Source organism: Rhinoraja longicauda, chromosome 13, assembly GCF_053455715.1.
Source record: "Rhinoraja longicauda isolate Sanriku21f chromosome 13, sRhiLon1.1, whole genome shotgun sequence".
NCBI classification, from domain to species: Eukaryota; Metazoa; Chordata; class Chondrichthyes; order Rajiformes; family Arhynchobatidae; genus Rhinoraja; species Rhinoraja longicauda.
This window is the reverse complement of record NC_135965.1, coordinates 2,602,871-2,623,980: the sequence shown is the minus strand read 5'-3', so window position 1 is coordinate 2,623,980 and position 21,110 is coordinate 2,602,871. Positions and strand designations below refer to the sequence as shown.

General features: G+C 45.7%; 1 protein-coding gene across 4 annotated transcripts in view; it reads right to left on the bottom strand.

Annotated features, from left to right (window-relative positions):
• The window catches only part of mcf2l2 (MCF.2 cell line derived transforming sequence-like 2), a 327,596-nt gene that overhangs the window by 58,931 nt on the left and 247,555 nt on the right, over nt 1-21,110 (bottom strand). For all 4 annotated transcript variants that reach the window (XM_078410194.1, XM_078410198.1, XM_078410195.1 and 1 more), the window contains exon 26: nt 7,872-7,981. In XM_078410194.1, coding sequence (XP_078266320.1) covers nt 7,872-7,981 — 110 coding nt within the window. The remainder of the gene's footprint in view (nt 1-7,871; nt 7,982-21,110) is intronic.

The window sequence follows — 21,110 nt, the reverse complement described above, 5'->3', positions numbered from 1 at the left end:
TCACAATGAATGGTGGTGCTGGCCTGATGGACCAAATGGCCTCCTCCTGCACCTATTTTCTATGTTTGTATGTTAGGAGAGATAGAGGTGGGGTCAAGGAGGAGTGGTGTAGCTTTATTGATTAAGGAGGATGTCACGGCAGTAGTCCAAGAGAACATTACCGATGGTTCATCTAGAGAGGCTACATGGATGGTACATCTAGTGAGGCTACATGGATGGTTCATCTAGAGGCTACATGGATGGTTCATCTAGAGGCTACATGGATGGTTCATCTAGTGAGGCTACATGGATGGTTCATCTAGAGGCTACATGGATGGTTCATCTAGAGGCTACATGGATGGTTCATCTAGAGGCTACATGGATGGTTCATCTAGAGGCTACATGGATGGTTCATCTAGTCAGGCTACATGGATGGTTCATCTAGAGGCTACATGGATGGTTCATCTAGAGGCTACATGGATGGTTCATCTAGAGGCTACATGGATGGTTCATCTAGAGGCTACATGGATGGTTCATCTAGAGGCTACATGGATGGTTCATCTAGTCAGGCTACATGGATGGTTCATCTAGTCAGGCTACATGGATGGTTCATCTAGAGAGGCTACATGGATGGTACATCTAGTGAGGCTACATGGATGGTTCATCTAGTGAGGCTACATGGATGGTTCATCTAGTCAGGCTACATGGATGGAGCTGAGAAATAAAACGAGGATGATCACCTTGTTGGGAGTATACTATAGGCTCCCAAATTTTGCAAAGGACTTTGCAGGCAGCTACAAGTCTAATCGAGTTGTCATAGCTGGGGATTTTAACTTTCCCAATCTCGAGTGAGTGTGCCATAGTGCCAAGGGAGTAGATGGGGTGTTCAGGAAAGTTTCCTCAGGCATTATGTTGAGGTCCCTACAAGGGAGAGGGTGAAGCTTCATCTACTCTTAGGAAATTGTGAAGGGCAAGTGACTGAAGTGTACATGGGTGTGCTTTTGGAGCCAGCAACCACTGGTTCATTAGCTTTAAAATAGTTATAGAGTCATAGATAGAGTCATAGATTGATACAGTGTGGAAACAGGCCCTTCGGCCCAACTCACACAAACTGGCCAACAATGTCCCAGCTACCCTAGTCCCACTTGCCTGCGCTTAGTCCATAGCCCTCCAAACCTGACCTATCCATGTACCTGTCCAACTGTTTCTTAAACGATGGGATAGTCCTCTGTCTGGCAGCTTGTTCCATACACCCACCACCCTCTGTGTGAAATGCATGAACCACAAGCTAAAGTTATGATTGGGACAAGGCCAACTGCGATGGTATTCGGCAGGAACTTTCCACAGTTGATTGGAGTAAGTTTGCGGACATAGGAACTTCCAGAAAGTGGGATGCTTTTAAAAGTGTGATGACAAGAGCTGACATGCAAGCTCCCACTAAAGTGAATAACAAGCCAGCTGGGGATATGGAATCGTGGATGGCAAGAGCAATTGAGGCTCTGGTCAGGAAAAAGGAGGAGGCCTGGGGTAGGTTTAGGCAGTTTGGATCTAGCCTATGCCTGGAAGAGTTTCGGGAAATAGGAGCACGATTAAGAAGGAAATAAGGACAGCAAATGGGGGGCAGGAGATAGCTCTGGCAGATAACATGAAGGAAAATCCAAAGAGATGTTATATGTACATTAAGGGAAAGAGGGTGATGAGAGAGAGAATAATGCCCCTCAGAAAGCAAAGCAGTCATCTCTGTGTGGTGGCAGTCAAGGTCCATCATGAATATTTCTCCTTTCTTTTTACTGTGGAGAAAGACATGAAGACTGAGGATCTTGGGACAGTTAATTAAGCTGTCGGGGACAGTCTGTATTATGGTCGGGGAGCTGGTGGATGTCCTCAGGCATATGATGGTAGATAAATCTCCTGGACATGATCAGATATATCTGAGGACATTGTGCAAAGCGAGAGAAGAAATTGCAGGGTCTCTGGCTGAGGAATCATTATTAGACATGGGTGAGGTGCTAGAAGTCTGGAGGGCAACGACCTGGACATTGTCTGTATGGACTCCAGGTAGGCATTTGATAAGCCTTGGTAGGCTGCTCTGGAAGGTTAGGTCACATGGGATCCAGAGAGTGCTAGCTAACTGAATAGAAAATTGGCTTCTTGGAAGGAAGCAGAAGGTGATGGTGGAAGGTTGCTATCACTGTTGGGCCCATTGCTGTTTGTGGTCTATCCCAGTGATTTTGATGGGAATGTAGAACGAATGATTAGTAAGTTTGTAGATGACACTAAAGTGAGTGGTATCGAAGATAACGTAGATGGTTATCAAAAATTACAGCAGGATCTAGATCAGTTGGGTAAGTGGGCTGGGCAATGGTTAGACAATGGGTGCAGGAGGAGGCCATTCAGCCCTTCAAGCCAGCACCGCCATTCAATGTGATCATGGCTGATCATTCTCAATCAGTACCCCGTTCCTGCCTTCTCCCCAAACCCCCTGGCTCCGCTATCCTTAAGAGCTCTATCTAGCTGGTTAATCTGCTTGCGACTGCGGATATCCAGACCAGACCATCCCACACATCATGGATGACTGACTGCTCACTGAGGCTTTTCCCTGGTGGCATCAAGGCCATCCGCCCAGCAACTGATGCTGCCCTAGCCTGGATGTCTACCCTTGGCCTACAACTTTAGGCTGTGCACGCCATACGCAAGAAGAAGAATGGCTAATCGACTTTAATACAGATAAGTGCGAGATGTTGCATTTTGGGACTTTCACAGTGAATGGCAGGGCCCTGGGGAGTGTTGTTGAGCAGAGAGATCTAGGAGGGTAGGCACAGACAAGTGGCATTACAGGTACAGACGAAGATGTTGCCAGGGCCCGAGGGCCTGAGCTACAGGGAGAGGCTGAGCAGGCTGGGACTTTATTTCCTGGACCGCAGGAATCATCAGGACCGCAGGACCGAGGGGTGTTCTCAAAGAGGGGTATAAGATGAGAGAATTAGATAGGGTAAATGCACATAGCATTTTACCCAGAGGAGGGCAATCAAGATCCAGAGGAAATAGGTTTAAGGTGATGGGGTTGGGGGGCAGGGGGGAAGATTTACTAGAAACCTGAGGGCACTTTTTTTAACACAAAAAGTGGAAGATATGTGGAACAAGCTGCCGGAGGAGGTCGAGGCAAGCACTATCACAACGTTTAAAAAAAATTCAGACATGGGTAGAATAAGATTAGAGGGATTTGGGCCACACGCAGGCAGGTTGGACTAATGTTGATGGGGCATCTTGGTTGGTGTGGGCGAGTTGAGCCAAAGGGTCTTGTTCCACACTATATGACTCTATGCGGTTGTCAAGAAATCTTTTAGTACTTTGGCCTTCATCAGTCAGGGTATTGAACTTAAAAGTTGGAAAGTGTAGGAAAGAAACTGCAGATGCTGGTTAAAATTGAAGGTAGACACAAAATACTAGAGTAGCTCAGCGGGTCAGGCAACATCTCTGGAGAGAAGGAATGGGTGACGTTTCGGGTCGAGACATTTGTTTTCTCAGGACCACGTTTTAACCCAGACTTGCTACCACAGCCACGTTTGTTTTCTCGGGGAGTCTGAAGAAGGGTCTCGACCCGAAACGTCACCCATTCCTTCTCTCCAGAGATGCTGCCTGTCCCGTTGAGTTACTCCAGCATTTTGTGTCTACCTTTGAAAGTTGGAATGTCATGTTACAGTTGTGTAAGTAGTTGGTGAGATCACGTTTGGAGTATTGAGTTCAGTTTTGGTCGCCCTGCTATGGGAAAGATGTTGCTTTCTTCCCATATAGGAAGCTTGAAATAATGTACAGTAGATTTACAAGGATGTTACCAGGACTTAAGACCTGAGAGGGGGAGGTTTTGCAGGCTAGGACTTTATTCATTGGAGGGCAGGAGGCTGAGAGGAGATCTTATAAAGGTGTATAAGAGCAAGGGGGAATAGACAGGGTGAATGCTAATCTTTTACCCAGAGTAGGGGAATCAGGAACCAGAAGACAGAGGTTTAAGGAGAGAGCTTAAAGATTTACTAGGAACCTGAGGGGTAACCTTTTCGTACAGAATGTGGTCAGTAGATGGAACGAGCTGCCAGAGGAGGTGGTTGAAGCAGGTGCTATAACAGCATTTAAGAGACAGGTACATGGAAAGGTTCAGATGATCATAGCGAAACAGCCCTTGAGTCCAGCTTGCCCATGCTGACTAAGATGCCCCACCTGCCCGCGTTTATAGAGGGATAGGGAGCAATTGGGTAGATGGGGCAACTTGATCTGCATGGCAAGTGGGGCCAAAGGGTCTGTTTCTGTGCTGTTCAACTCTCTGACCAGCTGTACTGAAAGGACACCTCCCTGAAGGCTCCAGCCTCCTCAGTTCCCTTAAACTGCAGGCTTTGTGAGATCCAGAATAACTTTAAAGCCTCCAGTCCAGTTATAATATTATTAAAATACTCTAATGAGCAATTGCATTTTGAAAACAGATTAATATCCAATTCTCCAAACCATGTTGGTATTTGTGAGCACCCACGCTCTTTCTAATCTGCCGGACAATCTGGTTCTTACACTGTTCCTCTCAATTGTTGCTCATCTTTCAAGGACTGTTACCACGTTAAGTCATTTAGCAAAATATCATAAATTATTGTTCTCAGCAGTTGACAAATACAGTCATTACCATCTTTAAACATTGTTTAGAAACTGCTCTCTATTTTAGTGAATGACAGTTAATACACATGTTACAATACAATATATTGTCTCATTTTTTATTGAGCTCATTTGGAGTTGAGAATTAATACCACATCACCTGACAGACTAGGGTAGATTTTCATCCTCTCTGTAATTTCTAACCCATCTGCTCCCTGTTATGGAACCCCCTGATTTCCACTCCATGACATTTAACAAAGTGAAAATGATAAAAGTTTACAAAGGGGAGATGACTGCCTGCCAGTTCATGATCCTGCCGGTGAAAACAAAAGACATTTAAAAATAACATTTCTTTCCAAAGGCTTGGAAGATACGCAAAGCTTTGCCAGCTCCAGAATGTCAAACATCACCTAACTGCTTTTCACCAAATGCATATTTCCAAAGGTGAATAGCGGCTTCACATTTGCTGAGTTCAATGTTGTTAGAGTGCACCAATTTTTGAAGAGAGGAAAATTGCAACATTTATTATCTGTATCTCAGAACGGCTACAAAGGAGATCAGCATAAAAGCCACAGTGACGATGACTGGTTACACACAGTGCATTTTGCAAGCGTATGCACATAGCTCACTGGCCTTTAATCTGGCTCTTTCATGCACAGATTTCATCCTGATGGTAGGATAAATCCTATGCAGAAAATGATGGGAAAGATATCACAGCTAAAAACCCGAAACAAATTAGTTCAGTTTAGTTTAGAAATACAGGCCCTTCGGCCCACCGAATCCGCACTGAACAACGATCCCTGCACACTACACTACCCTACACACACTAGGGACAATTTTTACATTTACATCAAGCCAATTAACCTACATACCTGTACGTCTTTGGAGCGTGGGATGAAACCAAAGATCTCAGAGAAAACCCACACAGGTCACAGGGAGAACGTACAAACTCCGTACAGACGGCGCCCATAGTCAGGATCTAACCCAGGTCTCCGGCGCTGTAAGGCTGTAGCCCCACCGTGCCGCCCAGTCCATTCAATGATTTGAATACATTTTGGGGGATTTGGGGGAATTCCTGTCATCATATTTGCCACTGTGCACTGGATCCCATTCATAAAACTCCAAACAGCTGTTGATAAATTGTGTGTTTACACATCATGTTTCAAATCTTGAACTAGCTGCCAGTTACACATATGATAGGGGGTAATTGTACACAGAAACACTGATATTTACCTGCAAGGACCAACTTATTGATAGTTTGTTAAATGTATTGAGATGTCTAGCACAAAGGAAACCTAGTGTCATGCATTAAACGTTCACTGATGAGGAACAAACAAAAGTTTGGATTCCGATGCTTTATGTGGATTAAGATTTGTAAATGTCCAGATCAGACCAATAAAATTAATGTTTCATTATTTAACCAATAAAAATGGCATATTTAAACATTATTTACATAGAAAATAGGTGCAGGAAGAGGCCATTTGGCCCTTCGAGCCAGCACCACCATTCATTGTGATCATGGCCGATCATCTACAATCAGTTACCCGTGCCTGCCTTCTCCCCATATCCCTTGATTCCACTAGCCCCTAGAGCTCTATCTAATTCTCTTTAAAATTCATCCGGTCAATTGGCCTCCACTGCCTTCTGCGGCAGAGAATTCCACAATTTCACAACTCTCTGGGGTTTTTTCTCACCTCAGTTTTAAATGGCCTCCCTTTTATTCTTAGACTGTGGCCCCTGGTTCTGGACTCCCCCAACATTGGGAACATTTTTCCTGCAACTAGCTTGTCCAGTCCTTTTATGTTTCTATAGGATCCCCTCTCATCCTTCTAAATTCCAGTGAAATGTAGGCAGTTTTAATTCCTGGTGAGTCAAAAAGTGTTTTGTTAGAGCCATGGATTGACACAGCACAGAAGCAGACCTTTCAGCCCATTGAGTCCATGCCAATCACGGGGCACTCATTTACACTAAACTCATTTGATGCTCCCACATTCCCGGCAACACCCCCCAGATTCTCCACTCACCTACACAATTTACAGCTGGTGACTAACCTGATCGTCAGCATGCTGTAGGTTGTGTGAAGAAACCCGTGCGGACTTAGTGAGAATATCTTGATGAGGACGGGTGTCAAGGGTTTTGGGGGAGAAGGCAGGAAAATGGGATTAGGAGGCAGAGATCAGCCATGATTGAATGGCGGAGTGGGCTCGATGGGCCGAATGGCCTAATTCTACTCCTAGAACGTGAACACTGACACTATCCTACACCCCACTAGGGACAATTTTTACATTTGCCCAGCCAATTAACCTACATACCTGTACGTCTTTGGAGTGTGGGAGGAAACCGAAGATATCGGAGAAAACCCACGCAGGTCACGGGGAGAACGTACAAACTCCATACAGACGGCGCCCGTAGTCAGGATCGAACCTGAGTCTCCGGTGTTGCATTCTCTGTAAGGCAGCAACTCTACCGCTGCGCCACCGTGCCGCCCTAGTTCTAGTTCTATGTTATCCCACTTTCACACCCACTTTCTACACACGCGGGGCAAATTTTACAGAGGCCAATAAACTGACAAACTGCACGTCTTTAAACTGTGGGAGGAAATCGGAGCACCCAGAGGAAACGCATGCGTTCACATGGAGAACGTGCAAACTCCACACAGACAGCACCCGAGGTCAGGATCAAACCCAAGTTTCTGGTGCTGTGAGGCAGCAGCTCCACCAGCTGCACCAGTGTGCCGCCCTCTGTGTTGGTATTGAATGTTGAATGGGCATAATACTCAAGGTAAAACATACCAGGTGCGAACACACACAGATTCATCTTATTCCCATTTTCACTCAGACGAAGGTGGAGGCAATGGGATCCATTGTGCAACCCGCCACCTCTCATTAATCTCCCCTGATCTGTCCGGTCACACCCACGGACTGGGGTAATTTACAGTGGCCAATTAATTTACCAGAATATCTTTGGGGTGTAGGAGGAAACTGGGGCAACCTAAGCAACCAGTGGGAGAATGTGCAATCTCCACACTTGACTGTCAAGCACTAATCCAGGTTGATGTAATCGTGAGGCAGCAGTTCTAACTGGCCATCTACTCAGCTATCCTTTTAAGTAATCACCTGACGGAATTGCAAATGTAGATTTGAGACACGCTCCCATGACTCCCCCCCCCCCGTCACCACTCCCCACTCCCATTTTAATGTGGATGCTTATTTCCTGCGCATAATTTAGCAAAATGCAACGTTAGTAAAAAGTATTACCTCTCTTTAGTCTGTTATTGGAGCTGCAGTTCTCTTCGTGCTTGTTTAGTTCTGAACTAGTTAGATCGCCCCTGTTGTCTTGTTGCTGTAAAGATGATTTCCTCATGTATCTGTGAGATAGAAGTTTGTAATTTACCGGAAGCTGAATATTGCAATTACCATAGGTTGAAAGTTGGTTACTTTGCTAGATCATCCATACGCTGGCCCTACAATCCTGATATTAGGATTCAGTTTTTAGATTTATTTTTAGATTTTTAGATTTAGAGATACAGCGCGGAAACAGGCCCTTCGGCCCACCGGGTCCGCGCCGCCCAGCGATCCCCGCACATTAACACTATTCTACACACACTAGGGACAATTATTTTTACATTTGCCCAGCCAATTAACCTACATACCTGTACGTCTTTGGAATGTGGGAGGAAACCGAAGATCTCGGAGAAAACCCACGCAGGTCACGGGGAGAACGTATAAACTCCGTACAGACGGCGCCCGTAGTCAGGATCGAACCTGAGTCTCCGGCGCTGCATTCGCTGTAAGGCAGCAACTCTACCGCTGCGCCACCGTGCCGTCCGTTCAGGACGATATAGATCCTGCTGGGCTAGCTCAGCCATTCACTCAGAAGGTGAGGCAGAGATTCAGGTGCACTTCCCCCAGCCTGGTCCATTGCAGTCTATGCGTGTGATGTGGCTTCCTCCACATCAACAAGACCAAATGTAGACTAGGTGACTATCTTGCAGAGCACCTGTCTGCAACATCTATCATGAACTTCCGGTTGCCTGTCCTTATGAACCCCTTCCCCTACCGACCTGTCTGTCCTTGGCCTTCTCCACTGCCATGCTGGGGACAGGGGTTGCCAACTTCCTCACTCCCAAATACTGGACACGGTGACGTCACCGCCCAGTGCCCCACGTGACCTCACCCAGCTACGTGTTCCCACTCCACCAATGGCGGCCGCCCGGGCCTACACTGTCAGGGATTACAGCAGCCCCTGGGCTACAGTGTCCGGGCCCACAGTGTCCAGGCCTATAGCGTCAGGGCCTACAGTGTCCGGGCCTACAGTGCCCCCCGGGGCCTAATATGGGACAAGGGCAGACCCGTACAGGATAAAGCAATTTTGCCCAAAATATAGGATGTCCCAGCTAATATGGGACAGTTGGCAACCCTAGTGGAGATAGACACTTTGGGCCTACAGCCCAAAGGTATGAATTTTGTATTTTTAAATGTAGATAACCCTCTCCCATTCCTACTCCCACCAGTCCACCCATGGTCTCTTTCTCTTTGTTCATCTTTTCCATACCTCCCCCATTCATCCTCTCACGCCTGGTTCCACCGGCCCATGTCCCACACACCTATCTACCAGGGTCGTTCTCCCTTGGTTGGCTTTTCCTATCCCATTATTGTCCCTTATCTGCTTCAACTGATCATGTACTAGCCTCAGCCTTGCCTCAGCTGACTCCATCTGCCTATGTTATTTTTCCTCGTCTGTTCCCACCTATTACCTGCCATCATTTGTCCCACCACTTCCACCCCCACCTGGCTCCAGATGCCCTTGACCCACCACTGCCCCTCACCTGGTTCTACCTACCACCTACCACCTATCTCTCCACCCTCCCCCCTTCCCTCTACATTCTCCATCCGGACCAGGATCTTGACCTGAAATCTCGACCATGCCTTCGTGCCCACAGATACTGCTTGCCTCATTGAGTTCTTCCAGCAGATTGTTTTTTATCCAAATTCTTGCATCTGTAGTCTCTCATTTCTCTATCACATCGAGGTTTCCACATGGTCTCTGTTGCGATTTATCATTTTATATGAACATACTGATTAAATTGCAGCCTGAAAACATTCACTCCAAAACATCCATTAGCTAACCAGTTCAGTGTTCTCATTAGTACTACAAGACATTGCAATATTATTGAAGGCACGGAGTGCAAAAGCTGCACCTGACATTTCATGGAGTAGAATACTTGGGTTCAAAATACATGATTATTTACCAATGCAAAAAATGAACATGGTTGGATGGCAAAGCTTATTTACATTTACTGAAAAATAACTAGAAATCCAGAGATTTTCCAATTCACAAAACGATTGATTTAAGGTAAAACTCAAGACAAAATAATTTGCTTAAGTACAACAAAAACATCCTCTTAATTTGATAAAATATATTCATTGGGTCAAAAACAGACTGCTAGAATAATTCAGGAGGTAAAGCAGCATCTGTAGATTTTGAGCCAGCATCCTGCATCATTGCATCCTGACACAGGATCTCAACATCATACACTGGAATTTAGAAGGATGAGAGGGGATCTTATCGAAACGTATAAGATTATTAAGGGGTTGGACACGTTAGAGGCAGGAAACATGTTCCCAATGTTGGGGGAGTCCAGAACAAGGGGCCACAGTTTAAGAATAAGCGGTAGGCCATTTAGAACGGAGATGAGGAAAAACTTTTTTAGTCAGAGAGTTGTGAATCTGTGGAATTCTCTGCCTCAGAAGGCAGTGGAGGCCAATTCTCTGAATACATTCAAGAGAGAGCTGGATAGAGCTCTTAAGGATAGCGGAGTCAGAGGGTATGGGGAGAAGGCAGGAACGGGGTACTGATTGAGAATGATCAGCCATGATCACATTGAATGGTGGTGCTGGCTCGAAGGGCCGAATGGCCTCCTCCTGCACCTATTGTCTATTGTCTATTATCATAGTATCTTTTGCCTTCCCAGATGCTGCTTTATATGCTGAGTTCTTCCAGCAATGTGCTATTTTGTACCAGCTTCCAGCATCTGTAGTCTTTTGTGTGTCTATATTCATTGGGTGTTGGATGTTGTGGGGGGAAGAAAAGATTAAATGAAGAAATAAAGCAATGCGTCATGACAAAAGGGCAGAACAGAAAGAGCTGTGCAACAAACTAGGAAGCTAATCGACACCAGTGACAGGGAGCTGGCAGTCGTCTCTCACTTTAATTCTCTATGACATTGCCCTCCACTGTGGCTTCCTATGATGGATCAATAACATGCAACATGAGCTTGAGAAACAAGACATCACTTCAGACAGCACATTGCAACCTCAAATGCAACTATTTCAAATAATGAGCAAATCCGGTTTTTGGTTCTCATCTCTTGTGCTTTTGGCATCTCTCCTCGTCTGGTTCTGCAGCTTCCAATGTTCCCGATGTTGGGGAAGTCCAGAACAAGGGGTCACAGTTTAAGGATAAGGGGGAAGTCTTTTAGGACCGAGATGAGAACGTTTTTTTTCACACAGAGAGTGGGGAATCTGTGGAATTCTCTGCCACAGAAGGTAGTTGAGGCCAGTTCATTGCTATGAGATGTGGCCCTTGTGGCTAAAGGGATCAGGGGGTATGGAGAGAAGGCAGGTACGGGATACTGAGTCGGATGATCAGCCATGATCATATTGTTTCTAATCAAGCAACAGAACATTAATGTGGGTGCATTCAATGTACCATGTGCCAGAGTACATTTGCTGATCCATTAGTTCGGGAACCGTGGTTTAGGTTTTATTTCAGATTCTTGAAAAGTATATAAGAAAATAATTGCAGATGCTGGTACAAATCGAAGGTATTTATTCACGAAATGCTGGAGTAACTCAGCAGGTCAGGCAGCATCTTGGGAGAGAAGGAATGGGTGACGTTTCGGGTCGAGACCCTTCTTCAGACTGATGTCAGGGGGGCAGGACAAAGGAAGGATATAGGTGGAGACAGGAAGATAGAAGGAGATCTGGGAAGGGGGAGGGGAAGAGAGGGACAGAGGAACTATCTAAAGTTGGAGAAGTCGATGTTCATACCACTGGGCTGCAAGCTGCCCAAGCGAAATATGAGGTGCTGTTCCTCCAATTTCCGGTGGGCCTCACTATGGCACTGGAGGAGGCCCATGACAGAAAGGTCAGACTGGGAATGGGAGGGGGAGTTGAAGTGCTGGGCCACCGGGAGATCAGTTTGGTCAATGTGGACCGAGCACAGGTGTTGAGCGAAGCGATCGCCGAGCCTGCGCTTGGTTTCGCCGATGTAAATAAGTTGACATCTACAGCAGCGGATGCAATAGATGAGGTTGGAGGAGGTGCAGGTGAACCTTTGTCTCACCTGGAAAGACTGTTTGGGTCCTTGGATGGAGTTGAGGGGGGAGGTAAAGGGACAGGTGTTGCATCTCGTGCGGTTGCAGGGGAAAGTGCCCGGGGATGGGGTGGTTTGGGTAGGAAGGGACGAGTGGACCAGGGAGTTACGGAGGGAACGGTCTCTGCGGAACGCAGAGAGGGGAGGGGATGGGAAGATGTGGCCAGTGGTGGGGTCCCGTTGTAGGTGACGGAAATGTTGGCGGATGATTTGTTGGATCCGCTGGCTGGTGGGGTGGAAGGTGAGAACGAGGGGGATTCTGTCCTCGTTGCGAATGGGGGGAGGGGGAGCAAGAGCAGAGCTGCGGGATGTAGAAGAGACCCTAGTGAGAGCCTCATCAATAATGATAATGGGGAAGCCCCGTTTTCTGAAGATTTCTTGAAAAGTATATGTATGTTGTTTTTATATTCCGGCATTAGCCCCAAATGCTTACTTTGTTCATCATGGCTAGTTCAAGTTTGCAGATGCCAAGCTAAATGCACTTTCAACTGAAAGGGGGAAAGTTCCATTTAAAATAAGCAATAGAGACACATTCTTGCATATAACTGGTTGCAGAAAGCCTGTTCATGTTCTTCCAATAGTATAGACTGATGGATGTTTGGCAATCAAAATATAAATATAAATCAGGAAGATCAAAAATACCCAAAGAGAAAAATATCTTGTGGAGGAGGGAACTGCAGATGCTGGTTTACACCGAAGATAGACACAAAATGCTGGAGTAACTCAGCGGGACAGACAGCATCTCTGGAGGGAAGGAATGGGTGACGTTTCATCATGGTTGATCAACATGGTTTTATGAAAGTAATACTTGACAAATTTGCTAGTTCTTTAAGTAGATAACAAACAGGCCAGTAAAAATGCACTTAGGTTTCCAGAAGATATTCGGTAAGGTGCCACATTAAACGTTACTGAACGGCTTGATGTTGGGGGATAGGAATTGGCCGACTAAATGAAAATCGATAGCTGGGATAAAAGATTAATTTTCACATTGGCAGCCTTTAACTAAAGGGAAACCAAGAATTCAATTTATTGATGAAATCAAGTGGATCAATTTATTGGGTGAATAACTTTGGAAGATGCAAACTCCTTCAATTGGTTACAGATTACGTGAAGAGGCAAGAACTTTCAAATGGAGCATGATGAGGGAAAATGGAAGAAAGAGAGATAAAGCAAATTATTATTTAAATAGAGTGAGACTGCAAAATGCTGTGGTATAAAAGTGCATGAATCACAAGAAGTTAGCATGCAGGAACACGAGTAAGTAGATTTGTTGGCCTTCATTGCGAGGAATTTCAGAAAGCCTTTGATAAGGTGCCACACGTGAGGCTGCTTAGGAAGATGAGAGCCTACGGTATCAAAGGGTAGATACCAGCATGGATAGCAGGTTGGCTGGATGGCAGAAGACAAAGAGTGGCAATAAAGGGGGCTTTTTCTGGTTGGCTGCCAGTGACTAGCGGAGTTCCACAGGGGTCGGTGCTGGGGCCGCTACTCTTCACGTTGTATATCAATGATTTGGACGAGGGGATTTGAAGGCTTTGTGGCCAAGTTTGCAGATGATACTAAGGTAGGTGGAGGGGCAGGTAGTGTAGAGAAAGCAGGGACTCTGCAGAAGGAATTGGACAGGTTGGGAGAGTGGGCAGAGAAGTGGCATATGGAATAGAGTGTAGCAAAGTGTGGAGTCATGCATTTTGGTAGTAGGAATAAAGGCGTAAACTATTTTCTAAATGGGGAGAGAATCCAGAAATTGGAGGTGCAAAGGGACTAGGGAGTGCTGGTGCAGTATTCCCAAAAAGTTCATCTGCAAGTCAAATCAGTAGTAAAGAAAGCAATATCAATGCGAGCAATTATTTGAGGATGACTAGAATACAAAAACAGGGATGTAATGTTGAGGCTCTATAAGGCGCTGGTCAGGCCACATTTGAACATTGTGAAAAATATTGCGCAGCATATTTGAGGAAGGAAGTGCTGGCTCTGGAGAGGGCCCAGAGGAGGTTTACAACAATTATCCCAGGAATGTGTAGGTTAACCTATGACGAGCATTTGACAGCACTGGGCCTGTAGAAACATAGAAACATAGAAACATAGAAAATAGGTGCAGGAGTAGGCCATTCGGCCCTTCGAGCCTGCACCGCCATTCAATATGATCATGGCTGATCATTCAGCTCAGTAGCCTGTACCTGCCTTCTCTCCATACCCCCTGATCCCTTTAGCAAAAAGGGCCACATCTAACTCCCTCTTAAATATAGCCAATGAACTGGCCTCAACTACCTTCTGTGGCAGAGAATTCCACAGACTCACCACTCTCTGTGTGAAGAAATGTTTTCTCATCTCGGTCCTAAAAGACTTCCCCCTTATCCTTAAGCTGTGACCCCTGGTTCTGGACACCCCCAACATCGGGAACAATTTTCCCGCATCTAGCCTCTCCAACCCCTTAAGAATTTTATATGTTTCTATAAGATCCCCCCTCAGTCTTCTAAATTCCAGCGAGTACAAGCCCAGTCTATCTAGTCTTTCCTCATATGTAAGTCCCGCCATCCCAGGGATCAATCTGGTGAACCTTCTCTGTACTCCCTCTAAGGCAAGAACGTCTTTCCTCAGGTTAGGAGACCAAAACTGCACACAATACTCCAGGTGCGGTCTCACCAAGGCCCTGTACAACTGCAGCAGAACCTCCCTGCTCCTAAACTCAAATCCTCTTGCTATGAATGCCAACATACCATTCGCTTTCTTCACTGCCTGCTGCACCTGCATGCTTGCTTTCAATGACTGGTGCACCATGACACCCAGGTCACGTTGCATCTCCCCTTCTCCCAATCGGTCACCATTCAGGTAATACTCTGCTTTCCTGTTCTTGCCGCCAAAGTGGATAACCTCACATTTATCCACATTATATTGCATCTGCCATGCATTTGCCCACTCGCCTAATCTATCCAAGTCACTCTGCAGCCTCCTAGCATCCTCCTCGCAGCTAACACTGCCACCCAGCTTCGTGTCATCCGCAAACTTAGAGATGTTGCATTCAATTCCCTCGTCCAAATCATTAATATACACTGTAAATAACTGGGGTCCCAGCACTGAGCCTTGCGGTACCCCACTAGTCACTGCCTGCCATTCCGAAAAGGACCCGTTTATTCCTACTCTTTGCTTCCTGTCCGCCAACCAATTTTCTATCCACCTCAACACTGAACCCTCAATACCGTGTGCTTTAAGTTTGTACACCAATCTCCTATGTGGGACCTTGTCGAAGGCCTTTTGAAAGTCCAGATATAACACATCGACTGGTTCTCCCTTATCCACTCTACTAGTTACATCCTCGAAAAATTCTATAAGATTCGTCAGACATGATTTGCCTTTGGTAAATCCATGCTGACTTTGTCCGATGATTTCACCACTTTCCAAATGTGATGCTATCACATCTTTAATAACTGACTCTAGCATTTTCCCCACTACCGATGTTAGGCTAACTGGTCTATAATTCCCCGTTTTCTCTCTCCCTCCCTTTTAAAAAAGTGGGGTTACATTAGCTACCCTCCAGTCCTCAGGAACTGCTCCAGAATCTAAAGAGTTTTGAAAAATTATCACTAATGCATCCACTATTTCTGAGGCTACTTCCTTAAGCACTCTGGGATGCAGCCTATCTGGCCCTGGGGATTTATCTGCCTTTAATCCATTTAATTTACCTAACACCACTTCCCGACTAACCTGGATTTCCCTCAGTTCCTCCATCTCTTTAGACCCCCGGTCCCCCGCTATTTCCGGCAGACGGTTTATGTCTTCCTTAGTGAAGACAGAACCAAAGTATTTGTTCAATTGGTCTGCCATCTCCTTGTTCCCTATGATCAATTCACCTGTTTCTGACTGCAAGGGACCTACACTTGCCTTAACTAATCTTTTTCTCTTGACATATTTATAAAAGCTTTTGCAGTCTGTTTTTATGTTCCTTGCCAGTTTTCCCTCATAATCTATTTTCCCTTTCCTAATTAAGCCCTTTGTCCTCCTCTGCTGGACTCTGAATTTCTCCCAGTCCTCTGGTATGCTACTTTTTCTGGCTAATCTGTATGCTTCATCTTTTGTTTTAATACTATCCTTGATTTCCCTTGTTAGCCACGGATGCACTACCTTTCCTGGTTTGTTCTTTTGCCAAACTGGGATGAACACTTGTTGTAGTTCATCCATGCGACCTTTAAATGCCTTCCATTGCATGTCCACCGTCAACCCTCTCAGCATCAATCGCCAGTCTATCTTGGACAATTCACGCCTCATACCCTCAAAGTTACCTTTCTTTAAGTTCAGAACACTTGTTTCTGTATCGACTTTGTCACTCTCCATCCTAATGAAGAACTCTACCATATTATGATCACTCTTGCCCAAGGGGCCTCGCACAACAAGACTGCTAACTAACCCTTCCTCATTACTCAATACCCAGTCTGGAATGGCCTGTTCTCTCGTTGGTTCCTCGACATGTTGGTTTAGAAAACCATCTCTCAAACATTCCAAGAAATCCTCTTCCTCAGCACCCCTGCCAGTTTGGTTCACCCAATCTATATGTAGATTGAAGTCACCCATTATAACTGCTGCGCCTTTAGTGCATGCATTTCTAATTTCCTGCTTGATGCCATCCCCAACCTCCCTACTGCTGTTAGGTGGCCTGTACACAACTCCCACTAGCGTTTTCTGCCCCTTAGTGTTTCGTAGCTCTACCCATATCGATTCTACTTCCTCCAAGCTAATGTCCTTCCTTTCCACTGCTTTAATCTCCTCTCTAACCAGTAACGCTACCCCACCTCCTTTTCCTTTCTGTCTATCCCGCCTGAATATAGAATATCCCTGGATGTTGAGCTCCCAGCCTTGGTCACCCTGGAGCCATGTCTCCGTAATCCCAACTATATCATAATCATTAATAACTATCTCCACATTTAATTCATCCACCTTATTACGTATACTCCTTGCATTGAGACACAAAGCCTTCAGGCTTGTTTTTACAACTCTCTTACCCCTTGTACGATTATGTTGAAAAGTGGCCCTTTTTGATTTTTGCTCTGGATTTGTCTGCCTGCCACTTTTACTTTCCACCTTGCTACCTGTTGCTTCTACCCTCATTTTACACCCCTCTGTTTCTCTGCTCCAGCTCCCATCCCCCTGCCACATTAGTTTAAATCCTCCCCGACAGCACTAGCAAACACTCCTCCTAGGACATTGGTTCCATTCCAGCTCAGGTGCAGACCGTCCTGTTTGTACTGGTCCCACCTCTCCCAGAACCGGTTCCAATGTTCTTGCTGGAGTTTGGAAGAATGAGGGGGGACCTCATTGAAATGGACTGAATCGTGAAAAGTTTGGATAGTGTGGATGTGGGGAGGATGTTTCCACTAGTGGGAGAGTCTAGGACTGGAGGTCATAGCCTCAGAATTAAAGGACGTTCCTTTAGAAAGGAGATAAGGAGGAATTTCTTTAGTCAGAGGGTGGTGAATCTGTGTAATCCTTTGCCACAGAAGCCTGTGGAGGCTGTCAATAGATATGTTTAAGGCAGAGATAGATTCTTGGTTAGTGCAGGTGTCAGAGGTTATGGGGAGAAGGCAGGAGAATGGGGTTAGGAGGGAGAGATAGATCAGCCATGATTGAATGGCGTAGACGCTGGGCCGAATGGCCTAATTCTACTTCTATCCCATATGACATTTAAATTGCAAGAATTCCAAGTGGTATTGGGAGAGAGGCAATGATGTTGAAACCAAGATTAGATCAGATATAATCTTACTAAAAAGCAGATTTATTTAATCTGCTATTTTTTTAAACAGATTTGATGGAGGGGCCGCTGCCTACCCTCCCCCCTGCTCCCCGACAGTCTCTCCCCCTCAATCCCCCTGGCCCACTTCCTCTGCCCACCCTCCCCCCTGCGAGATGCACAGTCTTTTACCCAGTGTAGGGGAATCGAGGACTAGAGGACACGGGTTCAAGGTGAAGGGGAAAAGATTTAATAAGAATCCGGGGGGTAACTTTTTCACACAGTGTATGGATGTACACTGCGTTTGGGTGAATGGAACAAGCTGCTAGAGGAGGTAGTTGAAGCTGGGACTATCCCATCGTTTAATAAACAGTAGGACAGGTCCCATCGTTTAATAAACAGTAGGACAGGTACAAGGATAGGACAGGTTTGGAGGGTTATGGACCAAGTGCAGGCAAGTGGGACTAGTGTAGCTGGGACATTGTTGGCCGGTGTGGACGAGTTGGGCTGAAGGGCCTGTTTCCACACTGTATCACTCTATGACTCTACAGGAAAACCAAATGGAGATTTGGTGGCCTCTTTCACTGCAGCTCTGTGCGGTAGACAAGCGTGACCCGCAAGCTTCCAGGCGCCTTTTACTCCAACTCTCTATCCCATTCTGAGCTCGCCGTGTTTGGCAATTTACAATGTTCCCAAAAAGCCCAAAGTGTTTCTGAGGAACAGCATTTCATCTGCCACACACACACACATGGAAAATTGAAAGTGCCAATTTCAAGTGAACAGCCTTTCTAGTTTGCATTGGAACTGTCAGTGCTAGTGAAAGCTCATCGATCTGTAAAGTTAACTTTGCTTCCCTTGCATCTTCACAGATGTTGCCAGAATTGGTGAGCCCTCCCAACTTGGTGTGTTTCATTTAAGATTTCAGATCTTCATGGTTTCAATGTTACTCTAAGTTGCAGAGTCTTTATAGCAGTCTTTTATTAACATTAAATGTGGAATTGCTTAGTTAAGGTTATTATAGGCAAATTCAACTAAATCACTAATTTGGTGGCAATGACTATGTTTAGGAAATTAAAGGTGGCAGATTAATCCAGATTTAGATTTCATCTTGGGCAAAATGAAAAAGGAATTGTCTGCAGGGTTCTCAGAAGAGAAGGCCTTTGAGGACCATAAAGCAAGTAGGAAAGAAGACAAGCGGGTGATTAGAAAGGTCAGAAGGGGAAAGTCGGATTAAAGAAAATCCCTAGGCTATATATACGAATGTTAAAAACAAGAGGGTAACCAAGGAGAAGATAGAACAATTTGTGCTTGGAGTCAGAAGATGTAGGCGAAGTACTAAACAAATACTTTGCATATTAGTTTAGTTTAGTCTAGAGATACAGCACGGAAACAGGCCCTTTCGGCCCACCGGGTCCGCGCCGACCAGCGATCCCTGCACAATAACATCATCCTACACACACTCGGGACAATTTATTTTTACATTTACCGAGCCAATTAACCTACAATCCTGTATGTTTTTGGAGTGTGGGAGAAAACCGAAGATCTCGGAGAAAACCCACACAGGTCACGGGGAGAACATACAAACTCCGTACAGACGGCGCCCGTAGTCAGGATCGAACCTGGGTCTCCGGTGCTGCATTCGCTATAAGGCAGCAACTCTACCGCTGCACCACCGTGCACGTTTCACAAAGGAGAAGAACATGGAGGGCAGTGATTCCAGTGTGGAGAATATTTGAGATCACGAAGGAGGTGGTGTTGGGGGTTAACGTGGATAAATCCCCAGAGCCTGATGGGATCTATCCCAGGTTGTTAAAAGGAACAACAGAGGAGATTTCAGGAGCCTTGACGAAGATCTTTGTAACGTCTCCAGCCACAGACAAGGTCCCAGAGAAACTAATGCCGTTTCTTTGTTTAAAACGCAAGTCAAGAGAAGTCAAGTCTGGAAAGTATACACCACATCAATGGCAGGGAAGCTATTGGAGAGGTTTCTTTGGGATGGGATTTAATCTCATGTCAAAAAGAAGAGGCTATTGTGGGACAGTCAGCAATCCTTTGGATGCTATTAACTCGATTGATTGAAGGAAGGTGATTGGTGAGGGTAGGGTGGATGATGTCTACATGTTTTTTTGTTAGGCAATTGACAAAGTCCCCCATGGTAGGCTGATCCAGAAGATTAAGATGCTTGGGACTTGGTCATTAGAATTACAAACTGGCCTACTCATTGAAGACAGAGGGGAGTGGTGGAAGAACATTATTCTGGCTGGAGGTGTGTGACCAGTGGAGTTCCATGGAGATCTGTGCTGGGACATCTGTTTGTGATACATATAAATGACTTGGATATAAACGTAGAAAGGTTGGTTGGTAAGTTTGCAGACAACACCAAGGCTTCTGGAGTTGTGGACAGTGAGGAAGGCTGTCAAAGTATTCAGCGGAGTATGGATCAACTACAAAAATGGGCAGAGGATGGCAGGGTGTTTAATCGGTGTGATTAAGTGTGAGGTGTGGCACTTTGGGTGGTCAAAGTTAAAGGGAAGGTACACATTGATGATGGTACACATTGATGTGCAGAGGGATCCTGGTGTCTAGGTCCATAGCTCCCTGAAAGTGACAATACAGGCCACAGAGTAATTAAAGAGGCATATGGTATGATTGCCTTCAGTGGTCAGAATGATGAGGAAGGAGCTAGGAGGTCATACTGCATCTCTGCAAGTCTGGCATGCACATTTGGAATATTGCATGCAGTACTCGCTGCTTAATTATAGGAAGAATGTGGATACTTTGAATAGGGTGCAGAAGAGATTTACCAGAATGATAATAAAAAGGAATTGCAGATGCTGGTTTATACCAAAGATAGACAATAGACAATAGGTGCAGGAGGAGGCCATTCGGCCCTTCGAGCCAGCACCGCCATTCAATGTGATCATTCTCAAACAGTACCCCGTTCCTGCCTTCTCCCCATACCCCCTGACTCCGCTATCCTTAAGAGCTCTATCTAGCTCTCTCTTGAATGCATTCAGAGAATTGGCCTCCACTGCCTTCTGAGGCAGAGAATTCCACAGATTCACAACTCTCTGACTGTAAAAATGTTTCCTCATCTCAGTTCTAAATGGCCTACCCCTTATTCTTAAACTGTGGCCCCTGGTTCTGGACTCCCCCAACATTGGGAACATGTTTCCTGCCTCTAACGTGTCCAACCCCTTAATAATCTTATACGTTTCAATAAGATCTCCTCTCATCCTTCTAAATTCCAGTGGATTCAGGAAAGATGGGCACAAAATGCACACTCGGCGATTATTTCGCTGAACATCTTCGCTCAGTCCGCCTTGGCCTATGTGATCTCCAAGATGTGCCCAAACATTTTAACTCCCGTTCGCATGCTGACGTTTCACTCAGTGGGTCA